The sequence below is a fragment of the Canis lupus genome, chromosome 34 (genome assembly GCF_048164855.1).
Source record: "Canis lupus baileyi chromosome 34, mCanLup2.hap1, whole genome shotgun sequence".
In the NCBI taxonomy this organism is placed as follows: domain Eukaryota; kingdom Metazoa; phylum Chordata; class Mammalia; order Carnivora; family Canidae; genus Canis; species Canis lupus.
In genome coordinates, this window is record NC_132871.1 from 1,348,315 (window position 1) to 1,369,503 (window position 21,189).

Genomic DNA, 21,189 nt, shown 5'->3' on the forward strand with positions numbered 1-21,189 from the left:
ACTGTTTCTTCAGATTGTAACTGGCATAAATATCAGCTAAATAGGGTGTCCACGTTATTTTCAGAATCCTCAAAGATAATCATTGGTATTACAAATACATGTGAATTGTAGTGTGTGCCAAAACACAGATTTAAGTTAGTTCACATGTATGCCAGCTAAATTAATCAACTTGGAATGGAATCAGAAAACAAACAAGTTATCTCTTTCAATATTGCATGAACACTGAAATCAAGCATTTCTATGTTCCCATCCAATGGCTATTGTCAGCAGGCAAAACAGTGAAAACGATTAATTAGCATTCTAGTCTGACGTAATATTTATCTGTATGTATTCTTTCTTTGTTCTCATGAATTAAAACTGTAACAAGTTAATTGTACATTAAAATATTTCAGTATAAGCTTATTATGACAATCCACTATCTAACTGAAACACATTGACAGTTGGTTATTTACAATAAGAAAGACTCCTGAGGTTTCCTTAATATTTAAAATACAATTAGGAAAAAAAATATATATATATTAAAAATATGAAAATATATATATTTACTACATATATTAAAGACTATTAAATAAAACATAGGAAAATTTAAAAAGAGGCCTCATTAACTTCTCTTTCAAATATGTTTTATTCTCCAAAGAATAACCTAACTGCTGATTTTTGGCTGAAAAGGGCATATAAGCCAACTCATTCCCCCACACCCCCTCTGTTTCTCTGGCCATACAACTAATTATAAACTGCCTTGATCAAAGCTTTTCTCTGTAAAACAAGTGATCATACAACAAACACCATTCAGCTTTCCTGATGTTTACATGGGCAAATTAAAACTTCACATAGTATATCAATTTGAGTTTCATAATTTATCACTTAAATTAGAACTTAGAATCCATACTTGAATATAGTGGATCAAAGGCAAGTAGGATACTAGTTTTTGAGAGGACTGATTCCATTAATTCTTTGAGGATAAACCAAAAAAAAAAAAAAAAAATATGTCACAGATAGGTTTTGCTCTATTTCTCTTCAGTACTTGGAAATTATAATAAAACTTATAATTGGGGATCCCTGGGTGGCGCAGCGGTTTAGCGCCTGCCTTTGGCCCAGGGCGTGATCCTGGAGACCCGGGATCGAATCCCATGTCGGGCTCCCGGTGCATGGAGCCTGCTTCTCCCTCTGCCTGTGTCTCTGCCTCTCTCTCTCTCTCTCTCTCTCTGTGACTATCATAAATAAATAAAAATTAAAAAAAAAAAAACTTATAATTGGGTTGAAACAATGCAGTAGGGGAGGGAATCAGGAAAGGAGATAATTCTCGTTTCTTCTACCTCTACTGTCAACTTTCTATAGAAATTATGTTTTCACATGCAAAGTGTGCTGCTTGAATTACTTTCATATTTCACATTATCTTAATGATTTTTAATCAGAGGTGTTTCAAATAGCAAATGTAGTTCACCATGAATTCTTATTTTTGCTGATGTGTTAGAAACTTTCAACACTGGTTTTGAGACAGTATATTAAAATGTAGATGGCTTCATATTTATAAAAATTAAAATTATTTCATTTTTAGAGAAAATAAGAAATTTAAGGTATTTATTGACATTATGTTTAAGAATAATTTTAATGGTAATAAATACATCATCCTAGTTTGTTAAGTTGAAATTTATATATAATTTATCCACATAAATTGTGATAATTGATGCACATATTATTTTTCTTGCAGTTTATCCAAAGGCTAAGACGGAGACATTAGAAAAAGGTAAATATTCACTTATATGCTAATTAGAATTTAGGTAAGACACTAAGAAATTGAGTTCTTAGTTCTCTTTGATACGGAGTTCATCTTAAATCCATATGATCTTTGAAATGGTGTTTTATTTCAGTGGATATAGTGAAAAATTAAAAATGACATTTATGATATTTGGTAGGGAAGTCTTCAAACACTATATTTACTCTCATTCTAATGCTATATGATATTTAATAATAAAGCAGTTGAATTCCATAGCCACACATATGCTACTTTAACATCTCCGGAACAGTAATTCAGAATGCTGCTAACATGACTGTAGTTCTCAGATCTCTAATTCCTCGATAATCTCAGCATTGTGTATCTTTAGTAAGTTTTATCCAGTATTTTGCTGAATTCGTATGTGTCTTTGAGTTGTCAACGGTCTATATGCAGAAGTAAATGGAGATATGTTTAACAATATGTGATTGCTCTTGTCAATATTATTTACCGTGTGTACATACTTTTTATTTTATGATTCAAATTATTTATTGGTTTTAACTAAAAATAATCTTCTGATGAATATATTATATATATTTTTATATATATAATATATAATATGTGCACCATGTTTATATATTAGCACATGAAAAAATATATCAATAGATCAGGGAAGACACTCCTTTCAGTAAAGATCTAGAAACTGACTTGGTCCAATTACCTTGTATGTCATTTAAATTTGAATGAGAAAATATTGAACAAAGGAATCAGTTCAACTCAGGACATGAAAGAGTTACAAAATTCAAAGTGTATTTTAATTTCTCTGACTTTGATTTAATTGTGTGAGAAAGAACTGAAAACTTTTGTGACTGATAAACTTAAGGCTTACTGGACTTTGAATCAAAACATAAAATAAATGCAGTGGCAAAGTTTATACAAACACCATCATGGATGTACTTATTCACAAATTTTGAAATAGCTTTCTATAAATACTGAACTTACAGAAATGTTCAGTGTTTCAATTAAATGAGACTCATTATCTGTAGTATCAAAGAATACAGGATATATACAAATAGAGGGTTTTGTCCGCCAAGCAAAAGATGATATCTTCATGAAAGGAAATACTAACACACCAGAGTATTTTTTCAAAAATGTGAAATTAGGAAAAAGTGATATGCAGATAAAATATACTATAAAATTATGTTATTTCATATATACTTAATGATTTGGAATTCAATCATTCTTTTTTTTACTGATTCATATTTATTGATATTTTCCCAAAAATGTAGTATTGTATTTTAACCAAAGTCAATTGGTCCCAAACAGTCAAAAACTGTGTGATTTGAAAATCACAGTGTCTGAAAACACTATATGAAAAGTGTTTGAAAGTGTATGAAAAACAACCTCGTAAATCACAAAGCACAGTATAAATTATTAGGTGCAAGGAAGAAGAATCTGATATGCAAAGGAGCATACCTCTGCTATGAACTGAAGGAATCACCTCTGCAGTTTGAACCCCTATTTCCTTGACTATAAAATGAGCACGTTAAGGGAAAAATAAAGCTCTTTTACCTTTAGCAAGTCTGAATCTACATTTTTTTTTGTGAGTTTTGTCAGATTGGCATTAACTTGATTAAGAAAAAAATGTAACATTTCCCTAGATACAAGGTAAAAGTGTCCCCCTTTCTGTGTAGGTTTATGGATTTCTTGATCATCCTAGAATGGTGGTAGTAAAAGAGCAAAATAAGGCCTCCTCGATTTTGAGTATAACCCACTCAGTTCACTACACTGCTTTGCTCAGTGAGATCACCAAGCCCCCAGATCCCCAGCCTGTAGAGTTCGACTTCAGCATTTACAGGAAATACGACAGTAAGTAGGAGACCCAAGGATGAGAGACTTGCTGTGTCAAAGGAGGAGCAAAGATGAAGAAGCAACTTGAATGAACACGTTCGTCGAGTCAGGGAGGTAGGTTGGAGAGTTGCTTGGCTTAGCAGGCGGTCAGAGGGCAGTGAGATAGATATGTACTTAGGTTCCTAGTTAGGAGTTCCTCTTCTCTTAATTCTTAATTGATATTATACGTGGAAACTAGAGAATAAAGCCCAGCTATCAACACCATTCACATGTGTTAGAAAGCGTGCAGATGCCAAAACCAATTCATAATAAAGACCTCTGAGCATTTGGACTTCTAACTTTGTCACATGCTTCCTGGCATCAACACTGGGACAGGTATGAAGACAATCTCTTTTTTTAAATAGTTTGGCTTAAGACAATTGTCCAGTAGGCAGCCTCAGACAAAAGTTAGTAGTGAAAACACGGTGGCGGGCGGAAGCTCGTCTGTAGCTAGTCTGTACTCTGTGTTTTAACTGAGCGTTAAGTCTAGAGCAGGGATTGTATTTGCAGGTTTGTAAGAATGTTTCTTTATCTGAGGAATATGGGGCATGGGTTTCTTGATTTGTAACCTTAAACTGTAGGCCCAAGAGAATCATTTTACAGGTGTGCAATTTCAACTCCGTCTTAAAATAAATTTATGCCCTAGAACGGGGGCTCATAAATAGCAACTTCTAGTTGTATAATTTCTTAGCTATACTTCTCAGCCTAATTTCTTATTGTTTTCTATTCTTTAGATGCAATATATTTTACCCACTCCGTTTCCTTAAACATAGAATTCTTATATTCTCTGTTAAGATGATTTAAAATTTCCTAAGAGGCAACTGGCTCACTCAGCAGTCGAGCGTCTGCCTTCGGTCAGGCCATGACCCCAGGTCCTGGGATCGAGTCCTGCATCGGGCTCCCCGCAGGGAGCCTGCTTCTCCCTCTGCCTGTGTCTCTGCCTCTCTCTCTGTGACTCTCATGAAAAAAATAAATAAAATCTTTAAAAATAAAATAAGTGAAATCTCATAAGAAGTACATACTAAGGCCAAAGCCAATCAAAATGATAGCAATTGAATATATTTTTCCTCATTCTCTTATAAAAAAAGTATTATAAAAATCTAAAGAATTGTTTTTTTCCCTTGTCCCATAAATTACGCTTAACCTAAAAAATTGATATTATAGGGATAACAGTAACATTCACCTTGAGAAACAAGAGGCAGTAAACAACAAACAAAATAACTTTCAAATTGGTATATCTTGAGAAGTTCCAGAAGATAGAGAGTTTACATTACATGACAATAGGATGTTTTACTTAATAAAGCAATGCCCTCCTAGAAGATCAGTGTTTCAGAGATTTGCAATTGCTGTGGAAATCGTTAACATGATTACATATATGCTCTTTTTACAGTAAAACACTCCTGAGTTCTTGCTTCCTTGAGATAGGAGAACCAGTTGCTTTAAAATGTAAAAGAATACCATAGTTCATCTTTGTCACGCTGTGATAATTTAGTCGCAGGGGGAAAAATGGGGAAATTGGAGCTTTACTGTAAAAAAATTCAAGCCCCATATTTCTTGCGAACATGATTTTGAGAAGAAGTTAATTCTCTTCTTTGTAGAGGATTATGTCGAAGGCCTGTAACGTGGATCACGGGGACGCACCTGTCGTGACAGCCGTGTCCAGTCTGGAATGGGCATTAGGTTTTTTCAAAAGCCTCTCCAATCCCTGCAATGTATTTCCTTTCTGCCTTTGCACTGTTGCAGTCACTCCAATGCTGGGAAGGAGAAAAATAAGAGACACAGTGGCGGAGGATGTCATGCCTAACCTGGTACAGGATTCAGGAAACTCCAAGAATAGCCGTGAAAGCTCCCATCTGCCTCAGGCTTCTACTCCAATATTTTTTAAAAAAATTGAAACCATTGTAGTGAAGCAATACGTTACACTCCCTTTCCTAACGAGAGCCTACCCCTGAAAAAATAGGAAATATTCCTGTATCTTTCCTAAATGCCAATGCATGAAGCCTAATAAGAATAACTGAACCGAAAAAAAAAAAGAATGACTGAACCGAAATTTTACCATCATATTTTATAATATTATGAATTTTTGAATATGTCTTCCAAACCAAGGGTAAAATAACAATCTCTCTTACTCTTTCGATTCATGAAATAGTGGATAGCTGTCGCCCTATTAATTTACCATGAGGAATTTAGAACTTGAAATTCCAGCAGCAACAACGTGTGACGACAGATAACGTCTTCCTTATTCTAAATGTCATCGTAGACCTAGTGGACAATTGTAATGTTGTGCGGTTGGGGATAAAGTTCCATTTCTACCTTGTATCTTGAACGTTTCATGTATGCTCCTTAAATAACTTCATTTTAGTTATTTTAGACATTTAATCGGCATGATGAAGTCATTCACAAAAAGGAATATTGCTTTCTGACGTTCTTATCAGTTCTAGAAAAGCCAGATTACTGCCATATGAACGAAGACAGCGGACTCTGTCGAGGTTTTGTCACTAGGTATTATTATAACAACGTGTCAAGTAAATGCGAAGGCTTCAAGTACGGCGGGTGCCTTGGCAATCTAAACAACTTTGAAACGCTGGAACAATGCAAGAACACCTGCGAGGGCAGTAAGTTTACCTCCCATCTCATTTTACTTCATTTAGAGACATTTTCTCAAAAATAAGGCATCTTAAAGGATGCTCAAATTTACCCAGATTTCGTTTCAGCCATACGGATAAAGATATATTAGCACCCACTAAATCTGATATAAATCAGTCACTATGTTAACTTAAAAAAAAAAAGGAACAGAAAATTAAGAAATGTCTAAGGGAACTTATTTCCATAGATTTTTTTTTTTTTTTTTAGGTTACATTATTTAATTTTCTTTCCTGAGAATATTTTGGTGTAACGTAAGCATAAGAAGAGGGCTGCTGAAATCCCTTTGGCTTATAATGATTTGAGGGCAAATCGTTCTTGGGAACCTATCATCTAAAATCAGCTTTACCTGACCATAACGTTTATTAAAGGATTGCCTTAAACTTTGTTACCTTTTTTTTGGCCAAGAACTACAGTTACCCAAGAAATATGATCTTACAACTATATATATATATATATTAACTATATGTATAAAGATTCATGAATTTAAAGTACATGTGAATAAAAGTTCTAGAAGTCTAGTCTTTCAGATTTATTCGAGGTAGACCACATGTGTGCCCATGGTAGCTGGGGGGGGGACTCCCCGTTGAGCACAGAGCCCAGGGCGCTTGACCTCATGACCCATGACATCTGACCTCAGGGAAACGGGGAGTCAGCCGCTCCACCGACTGGGCCACCCACATGGCCCTGGATGTCTACTCTTCTTGACACAACTGCTGTGCTCTGCTTTATACGTATAACTGTGAATTGAAGGCAGGTTGTATTTTGATTGGCTGTATTTTTTTTTCTCAGGCATTGATTTGCTGATGGATGAGACAGTGAATAATACAGGATCGCCTGGGTCTATGAATAATACATCCCTGTTTAATTCTGGGGATAGCCTATTACCAGCTGATTCTGGGGATAGCATGCCACCTGATTCTGAGATTGGTGGATTACAACACGATTCTGAGATTGGTGGATTACAACACGATTCTGAGAGTGGTGGATTACAACACGATTCTGAGAGTGGTGGATTACAACACGATTCTGAGAGTGGTGGATTACAACACGATTCTGGGGATAATACATCACCTCCTGTTTCTGTGAATAATGACTCTTTCACTCCCCGGCCTCCCACGGTTTCCAGCTTTTTAGGTAAGATTCTCTCTTTTTTTTAAATTCCTCCCAGAAAAATATTATGGTAACAATAGAAGTGGAATGTAGATTAGAACTTCGCTTTAAAAAAAAATAGGTCTTGTTATCTAATAATAGGTGTGTTGAAACACCGAGATTCAAAATGTTTGTTTTTCAATCCCATAGGGGTGATAATTCTCTTCTATTTTAAGGTATGCTTTGAAGGAAGCCTTTGATTACATATCATATGAACATTTTCCTACGATATTTAATTCTATGCCAAAGTGATCTTATAAACTAATGCTTGGAATTATCAGCATCAACGTCTGATGGTAAATTATCCTCATGGCAATAGAGTGCTCTTTAACTGAGCACGGCACTACTGTCAAGGCCTCAGGTGTTCAGTCATAGGACAGATTAGGAATTTGTTGAATAACCATCACCAAAAGGTTACGCCACTCCACAGGGAATTATCTTCTGGATTTCTCAAAATTCTTTTCTGGGCTATACCCTATCAACATATTCATCAAACGTAATCAAACATACAGGAAATATGCTCACAGAAAATGCAGAGCTGGGACAATAGTAAAAAATATGCAAAAACGTAGCCAGAAACCACAAATACCAGGGCAGTGAAAAACAACAGAGAGAGCTGAAAGTTAACACGATAAACACAAGGTCCTCCTAAACTTCGAAAACCACGTGTGCTCAATTCACGAATCAGAGATTTCCCTTAGAAGCAGACCATGTGAACATTTCAAATGTGAGGTTGACAAGAGTTGATGAAGTTCTGTAGCTGTTAGGAACGCAGCCCTAGGGTAAAAAAGAGAAAGCGTCCGGAGCGGGCGTTCTCCATCCCAGCCCTGTATCCGAATCCGATGGGAATCAGCACTGGGAAGTGTTTGAGGAACTGTCTTCACAACCAACACACTAGCAAGCAAGCCAACGGCAAACAGAACGTGTGCCCGGGTGCACGCGCGCTGCCGGTGTTGGCCATTCCCTGCCTTGCTGAGGGATCAAGTATCCAGGGCATGACCCCCCTGCCCCCATCACGGCTGTGGGGTTGGCGTCAGGCCTGAAATGCCAGACCTTAGGAGCCACCAGGAGAACGGAAACGTGGCTACAGGAAGGCTGGGAGGTGTAAGGAGATGGGAGATCTAAAGAGGGAACGCTATATGTGTGTGCCCTCAGGACTTGCAGCACCATCCTATGGAAGGCAACCCCACATGCCTCCCCCAGGCCTCTCCCCACATCCCCATCCTTCCTCGTTTCCCTCAACCCAGCCTAAGAACCAGGATTCATTCATGAAATCTAAAGTATAAGCCTCTTTCTGTAAAGTGTTTACTTTTTAATGTGAAGTCTTAAAAAAAAAATAAGTGGGCGTCAAATGAATTAAATTCCCCAAGTTGTAGGCCCTCAAGCTGCGTGCGTTCCGGTAGCCCTTGAGAGGTCATAAAGGGCATGCAGAATTTCAGAGAGAGCTTGAAGACAGTATATGCAAATGCCGTTAGGTCCTTAGGTTAGATTCTTCCATTAGAGCAGTGAAGTCAACGCTGGGTGAATTGGAGTCTAATTTTTAAGCACTAGTTTGTGCATAATGATAACGGTACATATCTTTGTAGTTTCTGATGTGTTATCTGTAAAATTAAGTAATTTCATTGCATTGTTTCTTTGTGTCCTTCCAGCCCTGTGTCTTTCAATGACATTTTGTTTTATCCAGTTCAGTGTCACATGTTGAAAAGCACGCAAAATCTCACTGTGTGAAAGATGTGCAAGTTTAGAATAACGGACGTAATGGGCTTAAAGAGACGTGTGATGCTGTATATCTACTAATAAAATAAATGCATGAAATCAGTTTTCAGTATGTTTCGGTATTTTTTGCTTGGATTGCTTCACTATTTCAAGTAGAGATCTTCATTCGTTTATCATTATAATGAACGGAGTAAGTTAGGGGATGATGGTTTTGCCTTCACGTTTCGTGAAGTATAGAAATCGTGATTTTGGGCAAGCACACTGCCAAAAGAGAAAGGAGGAGACAAAATAAGGGTGAGAGAGAAAATAAACTTCCGACACTGTCTGATAAATGTCCCAGGTTTTTATGTAGCTGTACAAGAAGAAGTATAAAAATCAAACTAATGGTTAATAACAGTAGATTATCAACTAAGGAAACGGTAAAAATTCACAATATGAATTTAAATGAAAACAATATTAATAGCTTTAATAATATTATGAGGATTTTTATTTAAAATGATAGACATTTATGGGGCCCCTGGGTGGCTCAGTCAGTTAAGTGTCACCTTCAGCTCAGGTCATGATCCCAGGGTCCTGGGTTTGAGCCCCACATTGGGCTCCCTGCTCAGTGGGGGCTCTGCTTCTCTCTCTCTGTTTCATTCTCTTACTCTTCTCTCACAAGGAAATAAAATCTTTTAAAAAAATTAAACTATAGACATTTAATCCTTCATACTAATTGCATTTAAAATTAGGGAAAATCTCAGGATCCCTGGGTGGCGCAGCGGTTTAGCGCCTGCCTTTGGCCCAGGGCATGATCCTGGAGACCCGGGATCGAATCCCACATCTGGCTCCCGGTGCATGGAGCCTGTTTCTCCCTCTGCCTGTGTCTCTGCCTCTCTGTCTTTCTCTCTATCTCTCTGTGTGACTATCATAAATAAATAAAAAAAATTAAAAAAAATTAGGGAAAATCTTCCTCCTTTCTTTGTCTAGAGAATTATCTTATTTTTTTATGTATGTATTTGCCTCAAAACCTAAATTCCTCTAGCCAGTGGACTCCTTTTCTTCTTTTTCTAGGAGTATTCATTTCCCATTCTTTTGTTTATATTTGTATTTCTGCTTTCAAGATTTCTTTAATATTTATACCATATATGTGATGCCATTGATAGCATACCATTAATAAAGTTTTAATATTTCTGTGCACATAGTTAATAGAGTCCTCTCAATAGAGCTCATTGGTAAATGCTTATAAAAGAAAAAATAATGTCCTCAAGTGTTCATACCAATTCTGGGCTTTTTTTTTCTAAAGGAATTATCTATTTTATTCTAAGATTTTTTTTTTAGAATTTTGATTTAAATTCAATTTAGTTGACATATATATTATTATTATATTATTATTAATTTCAGGGGTTAATTTTGTGATTCATCAGTTGCTTATGATTCTGGACTTTTTGAGTGGACTTGACCCATTGATTAAAAAAGTGATTTGGGGTGCCTGGGTGGCTCAGTCGGTTAAGTATCCAACTCCTGATTTCTGCTCAGGTCACGATCTCAGGGTCGTGAGATTGAGCCCCACATCAGGCTCTGTGCTCAGTGAGGACGCTGCTTGAGATTCTCTCCCATACCCCCTGCCGCCGCCCCTGCTCTCACTCTCTCGTGCTCTCTAAAATAAATTAATCTTTTTTTTAAAAAAAAAAAGTGATTTATTTTCATGGTTCTCATAGCCCTTTACTTCTCTATATCAAGTCTTAATAGCTGCCTTGGGACTACATCAGCTCTATGATATTTTGGAAAAATCTTCTGATCAACTTCAAAAGCCTGCTGGCAACTCTGCCTCACACTTGGTCTCTGACTATGTATTTGACTTACTCCTTACTGCTTCCTGGCAGCCTCTAGGCCAAGGGAAAATGATTGATTATCATTTTGCAAACCATTTGGGTACCTAAGGCTCTCTCTCTCTCTCTCTCCCCTGATGGTATTCGATGTATAACCTACTGGCCAGATTCCATATACATATTTAAAAAATTGATAGAAAAGAACATAAGCAAAAAACATAAACATATACAGACACACACATAACACCTTTTAAAAATTTTTTGGTTATCATTGGCCTTTTGGAAGAGATGTCATACAAACTGCCTGAATGAAAGTCAGACACCATCACTGATGCAATCAATTTACAGATTTGCAAGAAAATACTGTCGCCTATTTGGCCTCTTGTTGAAGATTTGCTCATGTAGATTATTATCATGTATAATCTACAGAGGCCCCCGTGTAGTTGCACGTCGTGGTTAATCACCAGCACTGTCAACGACTCTGAAAACCCCACTTCATCAAAAACCCACTTAAATAGACCCCCCCATAAGCATCCTGTTTTTCATAATGTGTTCTCAGACCCAGACACACAGAAACTTTCCTCCTCATTTAGGTCTGATGCCTCTTATGCTGATTTTCTGACAAACCAGCTTTCTAAAAATAGGTGACCTATGGAGAGGATCCATAAGACCTTCTACTTCCCCACAGCACAGCTGGTGAGAAAGAAAAATGTAGCGCTTCCCCTCTGCTAAGACCGCTGCCACCCAGACACGGTCACCCTAGGTGACCACTGACTACTGCTGCTAATCCTTTTCTTCCTGGACCTTCTCTGCTTTTAACAAGAATAGATTTCACCCCCTTCCCCTCCAGAGAAGTGTTTCTGAAATTTGAATACAGATACCTTTAAAAGAAAAAGAAACACAGACTTCTAATGTGTAAATGAAATTACCTTGTACGACACTAATCGTATACGGACAAGTAAAATATCTCATTATATGTCCGACCGTCCTACAGCTCCAAGTCAAAACTCATTCACACGTGAATATAAGCGACATGCGAATGAACTAATAATACTACGGTGATGGCACTTTTTAATTGAAGTATAGTTGACGTACAACATTATATAAGTTTCAGGGGTACATTCATGGTGATTTGACACTTACATTATAAAACAATCCCCATAAATCTAGTTACCATCTGTCACCATACAAAGTCATGACAATATTGATCATACACCCATGACTTACTCTATAAGTGGAACTTTGTCCCTCTTGATCACCTTTACCTTTATTTTGAGTACTCCTCTAGCCCCTTGCCCTCTTGCAACCCCAAGTTTGTTCTCTGTATTTATAAGTTTGTCTTGTTTTTTAGATTCCAGTGTAAGTGAAATCACATGGGACTGGTCTTTTTCTGACTTTTCATTTGGCATAATACCTTCTAGGTTCAAATGGAGAGATCTTGTTCTTTTTTATGGTTGAATGATATTCCATCGTGTGTGTATCTACACACACATCTTTATCCGTTCATCAATTGATGGACATCTGGGCTGCTTCCACTTCTTGGCTATTCTAAAAAAACACTGCAGACAGTGTAGAGATGCCTAGGTCTTTTCGAAATAGTGGGTTTGCTTTCTTTGAAAACCCAGCAGTGGAATTATCGGATCACATGGTATTTCCATTTTTAGTTCCTTGAGGGGGCTCCATGCTGTTTTCCGCAGTGGCCGCATCAATACACGCTCCCATCAACAGCACAGGAGGGTTCCTTTTCCTTCACATTCTTGAGAACACTGGTTATTTCTTATCTTTTTGTCACTAGCTATTCTCACAGGTATAAGGTGATAGCTCATTGGGGTTCTGATTTGCATTTCCTGGAGGATTAGTCATGTTGAGCCTCTTGTGTGTTTGTTAGCCATCTGTCGCTCTTCTCTGGAAAAATGTCTGTTCAGGCCATGTCATGTCATGTCATGTCTGTTCAGGTCATCTGCTCATTTTTTAATCAAATGGTTGTCATTTGGGTGTTGAATTGTACAAGCTCTGTATACATTTTGGGTATTAACCACTTTTCAGATATATCATTTGCAAATAGCTCCTCCCATTCAGTATGTCACCTTTTAGTTTTGTTGATTGTTTCCTTCACCGCGCAGAAACTTTTTAATTTGATGTCGTCCCACTTGTTTAGTTTTGCTTTTGATGCTTTTGCCTGAGGAGACAGATTCCTACAATATTGGTAAGACCAATGTCCATGGGTTTACTGTCTACGTTTTCTTTCAGGAGTTTATAGTTTCAGGTCTTTAAGTCTTTAATCCATTTTGAGTTTATTTTTAAGTAAAGGAAATGGTCCAGTTTTATTCTATTGCGTATAGCTGATCAGTTTTCCCAAAACTATTTATTGAAAAGACTTGTCTTCTTCCTCACTGTATATTCTTGCCTTCTTTGTCATAGGTAAATTGCCCATATAAGCTTGGGTTTATTTCTGGGCTCTTTCATTCCATTGATCTCTGTGGTCTATTTTAGGTGGCACAGGTACCTGATTTTAGACAGCACATCCCTATAATTATATGACTTTGGTATTTACTGCTACAGAGCAGGTTAGGAATGAGGAATAAGGTTAGAAAAGCCTGTGCTACTCTATGTTGTAATTCTCCGACTACCCTACTTCTATTTGAATAATGACCAATCTTTGTAGGAAAAAGTTTAAAACACATTATTGTAAGAGGTATTAATTGGGAAAACCCATGTCTTTTCTAGGCCATGATGGCATGTGGTTTCTAGTCTTCTGTTTCATCTTATTGCTATTAAATGGATAGCTGACTGGCCAATGCAAATATGATTACAGAGTACACACAACCCTGGAACTTTGCTCTGTTATTTCTAGAATTAGTCCAGGTTGAATATGCAAACATGACAATTACTGCCTGTAAATATTTGAGCTCTTTGAACACTGTTTGGCTCAGCTCTGTTACTTGTAAGACTTGTTTCCAGTTTCTTCACTTGATGACCTATTATGATTAACTATCTTTTTCCTGTTCAAACTTGAAAGACTTCAACTTTACGTATGTAACTTACGGTAGGAAATATGTAAGACATTCTGAACCTGAGCTTCAAAGCAGAGAGGATTTGGAAATTGGATATAAAAGGCAAGTTGTGACAGCTTTCTCTTTATCTGGTAACTATTAAATTATCTTTGCTCAGTTCTTTTTATTTTCTAGTCAGTTTTCAGAGGATGTATCATAGTAGTTAAGAGGATTGGCTTTATTGGGCAGAAAGGCATGGGTTTGTATTCTAATCCTGCTATTTGCCAGCTCTTTTTTGTGGCCTTGAACAAATTATACAACTCTTGGCCTCATGTTCCTCGTTTGTTATATGTGGAGAGTAATAAACTCATAAATTTTTGTGATTTAATGATGACATATAAAATTCTTATTCCATGTTTAGCACACAATAAGGGCTCAAAAGTATAAATATTTGAAGGTTTTGATGGCAATTACCTAGGGTCAATGGACATGTATAGCAGGAAAAAATAATCAGGGGTGTTATTTGTATACATTTTATTAGTGATACTTTTTTTTTTTTTTGACATAACTAAAGCCTGTAACCTTGATCTGAAGTATCTTCATTCAATATACATAATACTATGATTATCTGAAATAAAACAAATCAAAATTTCAAAATAAAACACCAACACATATTTATGTCTTTGGATCATATTCTCTAATCAGAGGACTTGTAAACCTGTGTTTCCAACTGTATCTTATGACCTGAGGTACAAATCCATTATACTTGCTAATGTCAGTTCAACCAATACTGAGTGGCTCCTATAGGATGGGGATTGTCACAGGGACTGGGAGTCTGTGAATAACATGTCAGAAAGGTGGTTTTGTTTTTTACAGGCATGCCTATGAAATGGGGTGGGGGGGAGATAACAGAGGTGACTTCAACGCCTACACTCTACGCTAAGACAGAGGGCTGCACCCGTGCTGTGGGGGACAGAATCAGGATCTTGTGCGTCCATCGAAGGGTGTCAAAATTAAAATTTTGTCTTTTTCTAGACCTGGGTCCTGCCTTCTACCTAAAATCTTGGATTCATTTGTGTAGATGCTGGCGAATCCATGGGCATAGCTCACAATTCTATCTTTATCCGGGGATTTTTCTGAGTAAAGCTACAATGAAAGAAAGTCATGATAAAATTATACATCATAAAACTGTTAGGACTATGTTTCATATTATAATTGTATTTCATGATATATTTTAAAAATTCCATCTTCTAAGTCAATCAGTCCAAACATACCAGAATTGTCTTCCCTGTAGCTCTCTCCCTACCCACAGTCAATGTGGTGGTTAATGTTATTCATTTCCACTACCCCTGCTTCAGTTAGGCCCGTCTTATATTCCCCTTTATTGCGAGTCTCCTGCAGGACTCTACCTACGCGTGTCTAGGGAGGATGTGTCAAGAAAGAGCAGAACTATCCTTTTCATCCTTCAATACTTTCAGTTGTTCATTAATGTCTATCTCATAGATTCCAAGTATATTAGTAATCAAAAACCTTAATTGGATCTAAATCAACCCTTCCAGCCCTACACCCCGCTATCCTCTCTATGCACTCTTTTCTTCAGATAGCCTGGAGTTTGCAAAATACTCCAAACTAGGAACATTCTGCCTTGTGTGCTGTCCTTCGCCCATCGCCCCCCATCTCTTCCACTTGTTAAAATTTCATTCTTCCTTACAAGCTGATCAAGGGACTAAATAAAATGTTTTCACCCTTTACTAAAATCTTACAGGGTTTTCAATTTTCCAGATGTCTTAAGGAAAAAATTCTTTAATTACAAGTCATAATTATCTCAGGATAAATTATATTCATAACAGCCTCATAGTTTGTAATTTTACCATGGTTTGCTTGCTTTGTGGCTTTATTTAGAAAAATCCATGGATAAAGATAACTTTGGGAACTCTGCACAGGGATTAGACAGTCATCCAGGTAAAGAAATCCAACCCAATAAATATCTACACAACTTTTCTTTGTTAACCTGTGGAGGCTTCCCTCCTGGGGAAGGTGTCTTCTACTCTATCCCTCTTGACCTTTCAGTTTCATGTGCCCTAGCAGCCCTCTTTTTACATTTTACTCTCAGCTAAGTTACTGTACGTGTAGACAAAAGAAAAAAAGGGGGGGGGGAAGCTCCACAGTACTCGTTTCCCCATTCCCTACGTTTTTGTCTTCGAGACAGAATGTCAGTCTCTGTCCATCTCACACCAATCCTCCCATGGTAGTGAGTGGAGATACTGCTTTTCCTATCGCATAGATTTACTATCTGTAAATAATAAATTTACAGGTGACAGGTTTGTTTAGGGACTTCTAAACATCACCATGGAAATACAAATTTATATAAACATTTAGTGGAAAATTCAGCGGCATGTACCAGATTACAAACTGAGTATAGCTTTTGCACAATTCTAATTTTAGAAAGAACTTTAGAAATATCTGGACCAGTGTACAAGGATGATCATGAGCCATTATTTCTGGAATTGAAAAAAACAACCTACATCCTCATGAGTAATGGGTTGACTAAATATACTTTAAATGAACACTCTTCATATTAAAAAGACTGAGATATACATGAACAAATATGGTAACATTCACAAAATATTATCAAGTAAAAAGGCACAGAGTAGAATGCTAATCTATGTTTGCCTATGCAAATAATTTGGAGGAAAATACACACCAAAACACTGATAATGGTTAAGTTACAGGAGTCAAATTATAGAGAAACTTTGTTTTATACTTGTTACATACTTTTGTATTAATTCAGTGTCTTACAATGGTAAATTATAATTGCAAAGCTAAAATCTTTATATTTTTCTTTGCTAGAAAATCATGGGGAAAATGTGTTATTCAAAGGGAAGATTTATTATTCAATTCCCTAAAACAATGTCAGAAGACAAAAAAAAATTGTCAGCAAGTCATGGAGTAATTCATGAATCCTACATTGGTCTGGTAAAATGAAAGCCTAAATATTAGGCATGTAAAACGGGGACAGAAAGACACCATGGAAAAGGTTCAAAGTGACTGTAACACGTGAAGTTCACAGTATACGTTTCAGAGAAAGTTTACATAAGCCACTTTAAATATAAAACGGATTTTGGAGCGCCACCTTACAGGTTAGCAGCCTTACTAGATCATGGCAGTGGATCCTGAATTCTGAAGCCCATCATAGACCCTCTAAGTGGAAGCTATTCAACTCGTTATTAGTGGCGAGATCAAGACAGAATGCGTTTGGGCATTAAATCCCCCTTGGAAAATGAACAGAGAAGTCAGGTTAGTGTCTTTTTATTCTATCGTAAATACCTGTGAATGAATATAATCTAGACCCTAAAATTACATTGTGCAACTACTTCAAAACCTTTATATTTTCTTTCATTCTAGATATTCATGTTTGGATTTTGACTAGGTGAGTGTCTGTATTTATCTAGGATAAATATGTTCATTGAAAACAATCAAGCATCTCCTCATAAGGTGCAAGAACCTCAATTTCCTCACCTTTGGAGATCAAAACGGATGATGATCAAGGACCCAAAAAAGCTTGGGGCTAAAATGTCCTTGAGAAACCAGCTGCTTCATTATTTTAATGATATTACTGCCTATGCTAAAGTAATCTTACGATATTCTCTTTTTTAGACAGGAGTGGGGAGGGGCAGAGAGAGAGAAAGGGAGAGAGAGAATCGCAAGCAGGCTCCATGCCCAGCGCAGCACCCAACACCGGGCTCAAACTCACGGCCCTGAGATCACGACCTGAGCCAAAATCCAGAGTCAGATGCCCTCCTGACTGGGCCACTCAGGTGCCCCAATCCAATGACTATCATAGCTACTTAGACTTCAAATGATTTTTAGAGAAATTAATTAGTTGACACAGGAAGTATACTTCATGTTCTGAAGAATAATGGCCTTATAAAAACTCCCCAACTGGTAATTAATGAATTAAAACTTTTAGAAGTTATATCATGATACATATAACTTATATATAACATATATATAACATATATATAACTGCTAAGTTATAACTGAAATTAATTGCGAAGAATGTGTGTTTTATATATATAAATGTATAGAAAGATAAAAAACACATTCTTTGCAATTAATTTCAGTTATAACTTAGCAGTTATATATATATGTGTGAGATATATATATATATATATATATATATATATATATCTCACAACATTCTTTGCAATTAATTTCAAATTTTAACCCAATTTCAAATTTTAACCCACTGTATTTTTAGCATTAGGAACCCCAATATTGATCTGGGTCAAAGGAGAGTTGTATTCGATGATCTGTGCAGGTGGTAATTAAAATCAGGGCAAAGTGAGGTAGATGAACACCTGTCATCGGGTCGGTCATGGACAGATGCTTTTTGAGTAGGAGCCGGTATCTGGTAAGAGGAACAGCTCAAGTCTATACACCGGTTCCCAGGAGTCGGAAGCCGCGTAGCAGACATCCTCTGGTGCAGAAGCCAAGAGTGTCAGGTAGAGGAGACCTGATGCCAGGGACAAATGAACAGGTAGTGACACTCTCGAATGGCACCTGTGCTGGTCAACTCTCTGTCTGCTTTCAAACGAATCCCCCTGCCTTCTCCTTGCTTGTCCAGTACCTCCATTGTTCCCTCTCCCTTGGCTTTTGAGTAGACTTGGTGAGCGGCAGACGCTCGGTGGGAGACTCGGGGACCCAAAGCAGAGAGAAGCGAGGGTACCTCTCCCCAGCAAACCTGTGGTGTAGCCTCCGTGGCCTCGGAGCCGCCTCCACGGTTGCCCTCAGTCCAGGCATTGCTTGCTCCAACCTAGCTTGCTCTCATTTTGAAATAGCCTTGATTTTGTTGTGCGGCCAGGTGTACTACAGGTCAAGGGAAAAGAAGGAGGAATTTACTTTGTGTCGTCAGAAATTTCTCTCTGTCCTGGAATAAGAAACTTTAGGTGGAACATTGCTATTAAGACATGATAATCAACATCTGTGAAGAGGACGTGCACAACCCGCAGGTGCCTCCATGTATTCCATCTTCAACTTACTGTGGGCCGGGAAATCGTGTGTACAAAATGCAAAATGACACTGCTGTAGAAGTCCCATCATCAGCTAGGAAGCATCTGTGGGGACTTGCTGAGAGTTTTAAAAATAGCACCTTTTTCTCCTTCTGGGGTTAGGCTAGTTGCTTGAGGAGTGTTTCTTTTGTTTCTGGATACAGGTGATGACTTTGGAAGCTCATGGAGACAGAAGTGGTAGCAACCGATAACCATCTCACATTGTAGGTTCTGGATTCATGAGAATCCAGAGCCCAAATGCTGGAAAAGCCTGCGCAAGAGCAGGGCTCAGCTACAGTAGAGCTCTATTCACTGTCAGAAAACCCATCCTACAGACGCCGTTAGGGCGGGCAGGGACTTCAACAGCCTCTACTGAGTGAGGCCCGCCTTCCCCCCAAGAGTGTTCAACTTTTGATTTATGATGGCGATGATCATGCACTATAACCCCCAAATAAAAGGACATAAAAGATAAATTAGACTATAGGATTTTGAATGCTTTAGTTTTACAGATCCGGAGGTTTTATTTTTAAAATTAGGGTTTATAGACCTAATCAAATACCTAAATAATACAGTATTCTTTATGTGATTACAGTTCTTGAATTTTGACACAGAATTTTCTTTTCATCTCTCAACAATGTCTTCTATATTCTTTCTATAGTATTCCCACTCCTATTTTCTGGAATTTCTCTATGACATGAGCCATTATATCAAGACACTCTACTCTTTATTTAAATTATCAAGAAAGGAGGTAAATCCAGATTCTTATTTTTTTTCCAAGTCTAATTGGGATTATACTATTGTTCATTAAGTTATAGCAGATCAAATAATTCCTGCATTTTCCCCTCAAATTGTTTCCCTCTATTTCTTGTCAGTCTTGTCATCTGGGGTTTGCTTGCCCTCAAAGCACCTACCGCCTCCTGCCCAACCCATTGCCTTCATCGGCTGGCTTCCTCAAAGGTCTGTTTCCGGCCAGTGTTGTACACTTAGCGTTCCCTCTTTGTCTGCATCTGCTGTGCCACAACCCGCTAGTTGGCAAAGCCACCAAGGTCTTCTTATATTGATTTCTCACCATCGGGCAACTTGCCTGCAGTTTGGGTTCACTAATATCAAGTGGTTTAGGTCTGCGGCGAGGGCACCAGCTTCCCCTCGTTGACAGGAGTTTCCGAAAGAGCTGAAAATTCCCCTTGTATGGAAACGATTTCTCTGCTTTGCCTTCAGAAAACAAGCGATCCTTTTAATCACCCGGGTTGCATTTTCTTTCTTCTTTTTGTAAAGTGGCTGGTCCCAGTAAACCTGTGAATGTTCCATCTTACTGGCTTTGGCGGTGTTCCTTCCTTTGCAAAAATATCTAACTCAAGGAGACCTGATGCTTCAATTCACAAGAAAACCTTCTTGCTAAATCAAACCAACTCTCCAGGGATCCTTCTCTGAAACAGAAAGTTAGAATTTGCTGCACCTGAATTCCTGTGCTTGAAACCGGGATTGTGTTACATCATCTAGAAAACCCAACCCAACCCAACCCAACCCAACCCAACCCAACCCAAGCTCTTCCTCAGCATCAGTGTGTACGTCCTACGATGAATAAGGGTTCCTCAGCAGGACTTTTTCCTCCCGTTGAACAGTCATGAACAAAAATGATATGGCAAACATTGATAACTTGTTAAAGTGACTATGGTTAACAAATTTTTGTACACTTTTGCATAGTGGGTTCCCTTATTACGTACAACTAGATTTTTCATTATCAAGAGAAACCATAGCACTGCCCTTTAACAAATATACCTACTTTTTTATTTACTAGAGGAAGGTCTTACTGTGGTGGACAGTTGGAGGACAGGAAAGCCTTTTCCTAGAGTTGAAATGCAGGAATTTCACGGAGTCCTACTTTTACTCATTCAGATTATTTATTGTCTTATAGTAGGTGTACGTACAACAGTAATCAATAAACAATAAATAATATGAAAGTGTCAGAATAACCACCATATAGGATTTACCATGTTTTCTTGATGTTTTTAGAGTTCTACGGTCCTTCCTGGTGTCTGACCCCAGCAGACAGAGGTCTGTGTCACGCCAACGAGAGCCGATTCTACTATAATTCAGTCATTGGGAAATGCCGCCCTTTTAAGTACAGTGGATGTGGAGGGAATGAAAATAATTTCACTTCTAAAAAAGCATGCCTTACAGCTTGCAAAAAAGGTATCAAGGACATCCTTCCTATTAAT

The 21,189-nt window shown here is 37.7% G+C and overlaps 1 protein-coding gene across 5 annotated transcripts in view; it reads left to right on the forward strand.

Moving 5' to 3' along the window:
• Window positions 1-21,189, forward strand: part of TFPI (tissue factor pathway inhibitor) — an 89,145-nt gene that overhangs the window by 64,914 nt on the left and 3,042 nt on the right. For all 5 annotated transcript variants that reach the window (XM_072811523.1, XM_072811526.1, XM_072811522.1 and 2 more), the window contains 4 exons: window positions 1,712-1,747; window positions 6,040-6,219; window positions 7,040-7,384; window positions 20,984-21,163. In XM_072811523.1, the coding sequence (XP_072667624.1) occupies window positions 1,712-1,747; window positions 6,040-6,219; window positions 7,040-7,384; window positions 20,984-21,163 (741 nt within the window). The remainder of the gene's footprint in view (window positions 1-1,711; window positions 1,748-6,039; window positions 6,220-7,039; window positions 7,385-20,983; window positions 21,164-21,189) is intronic.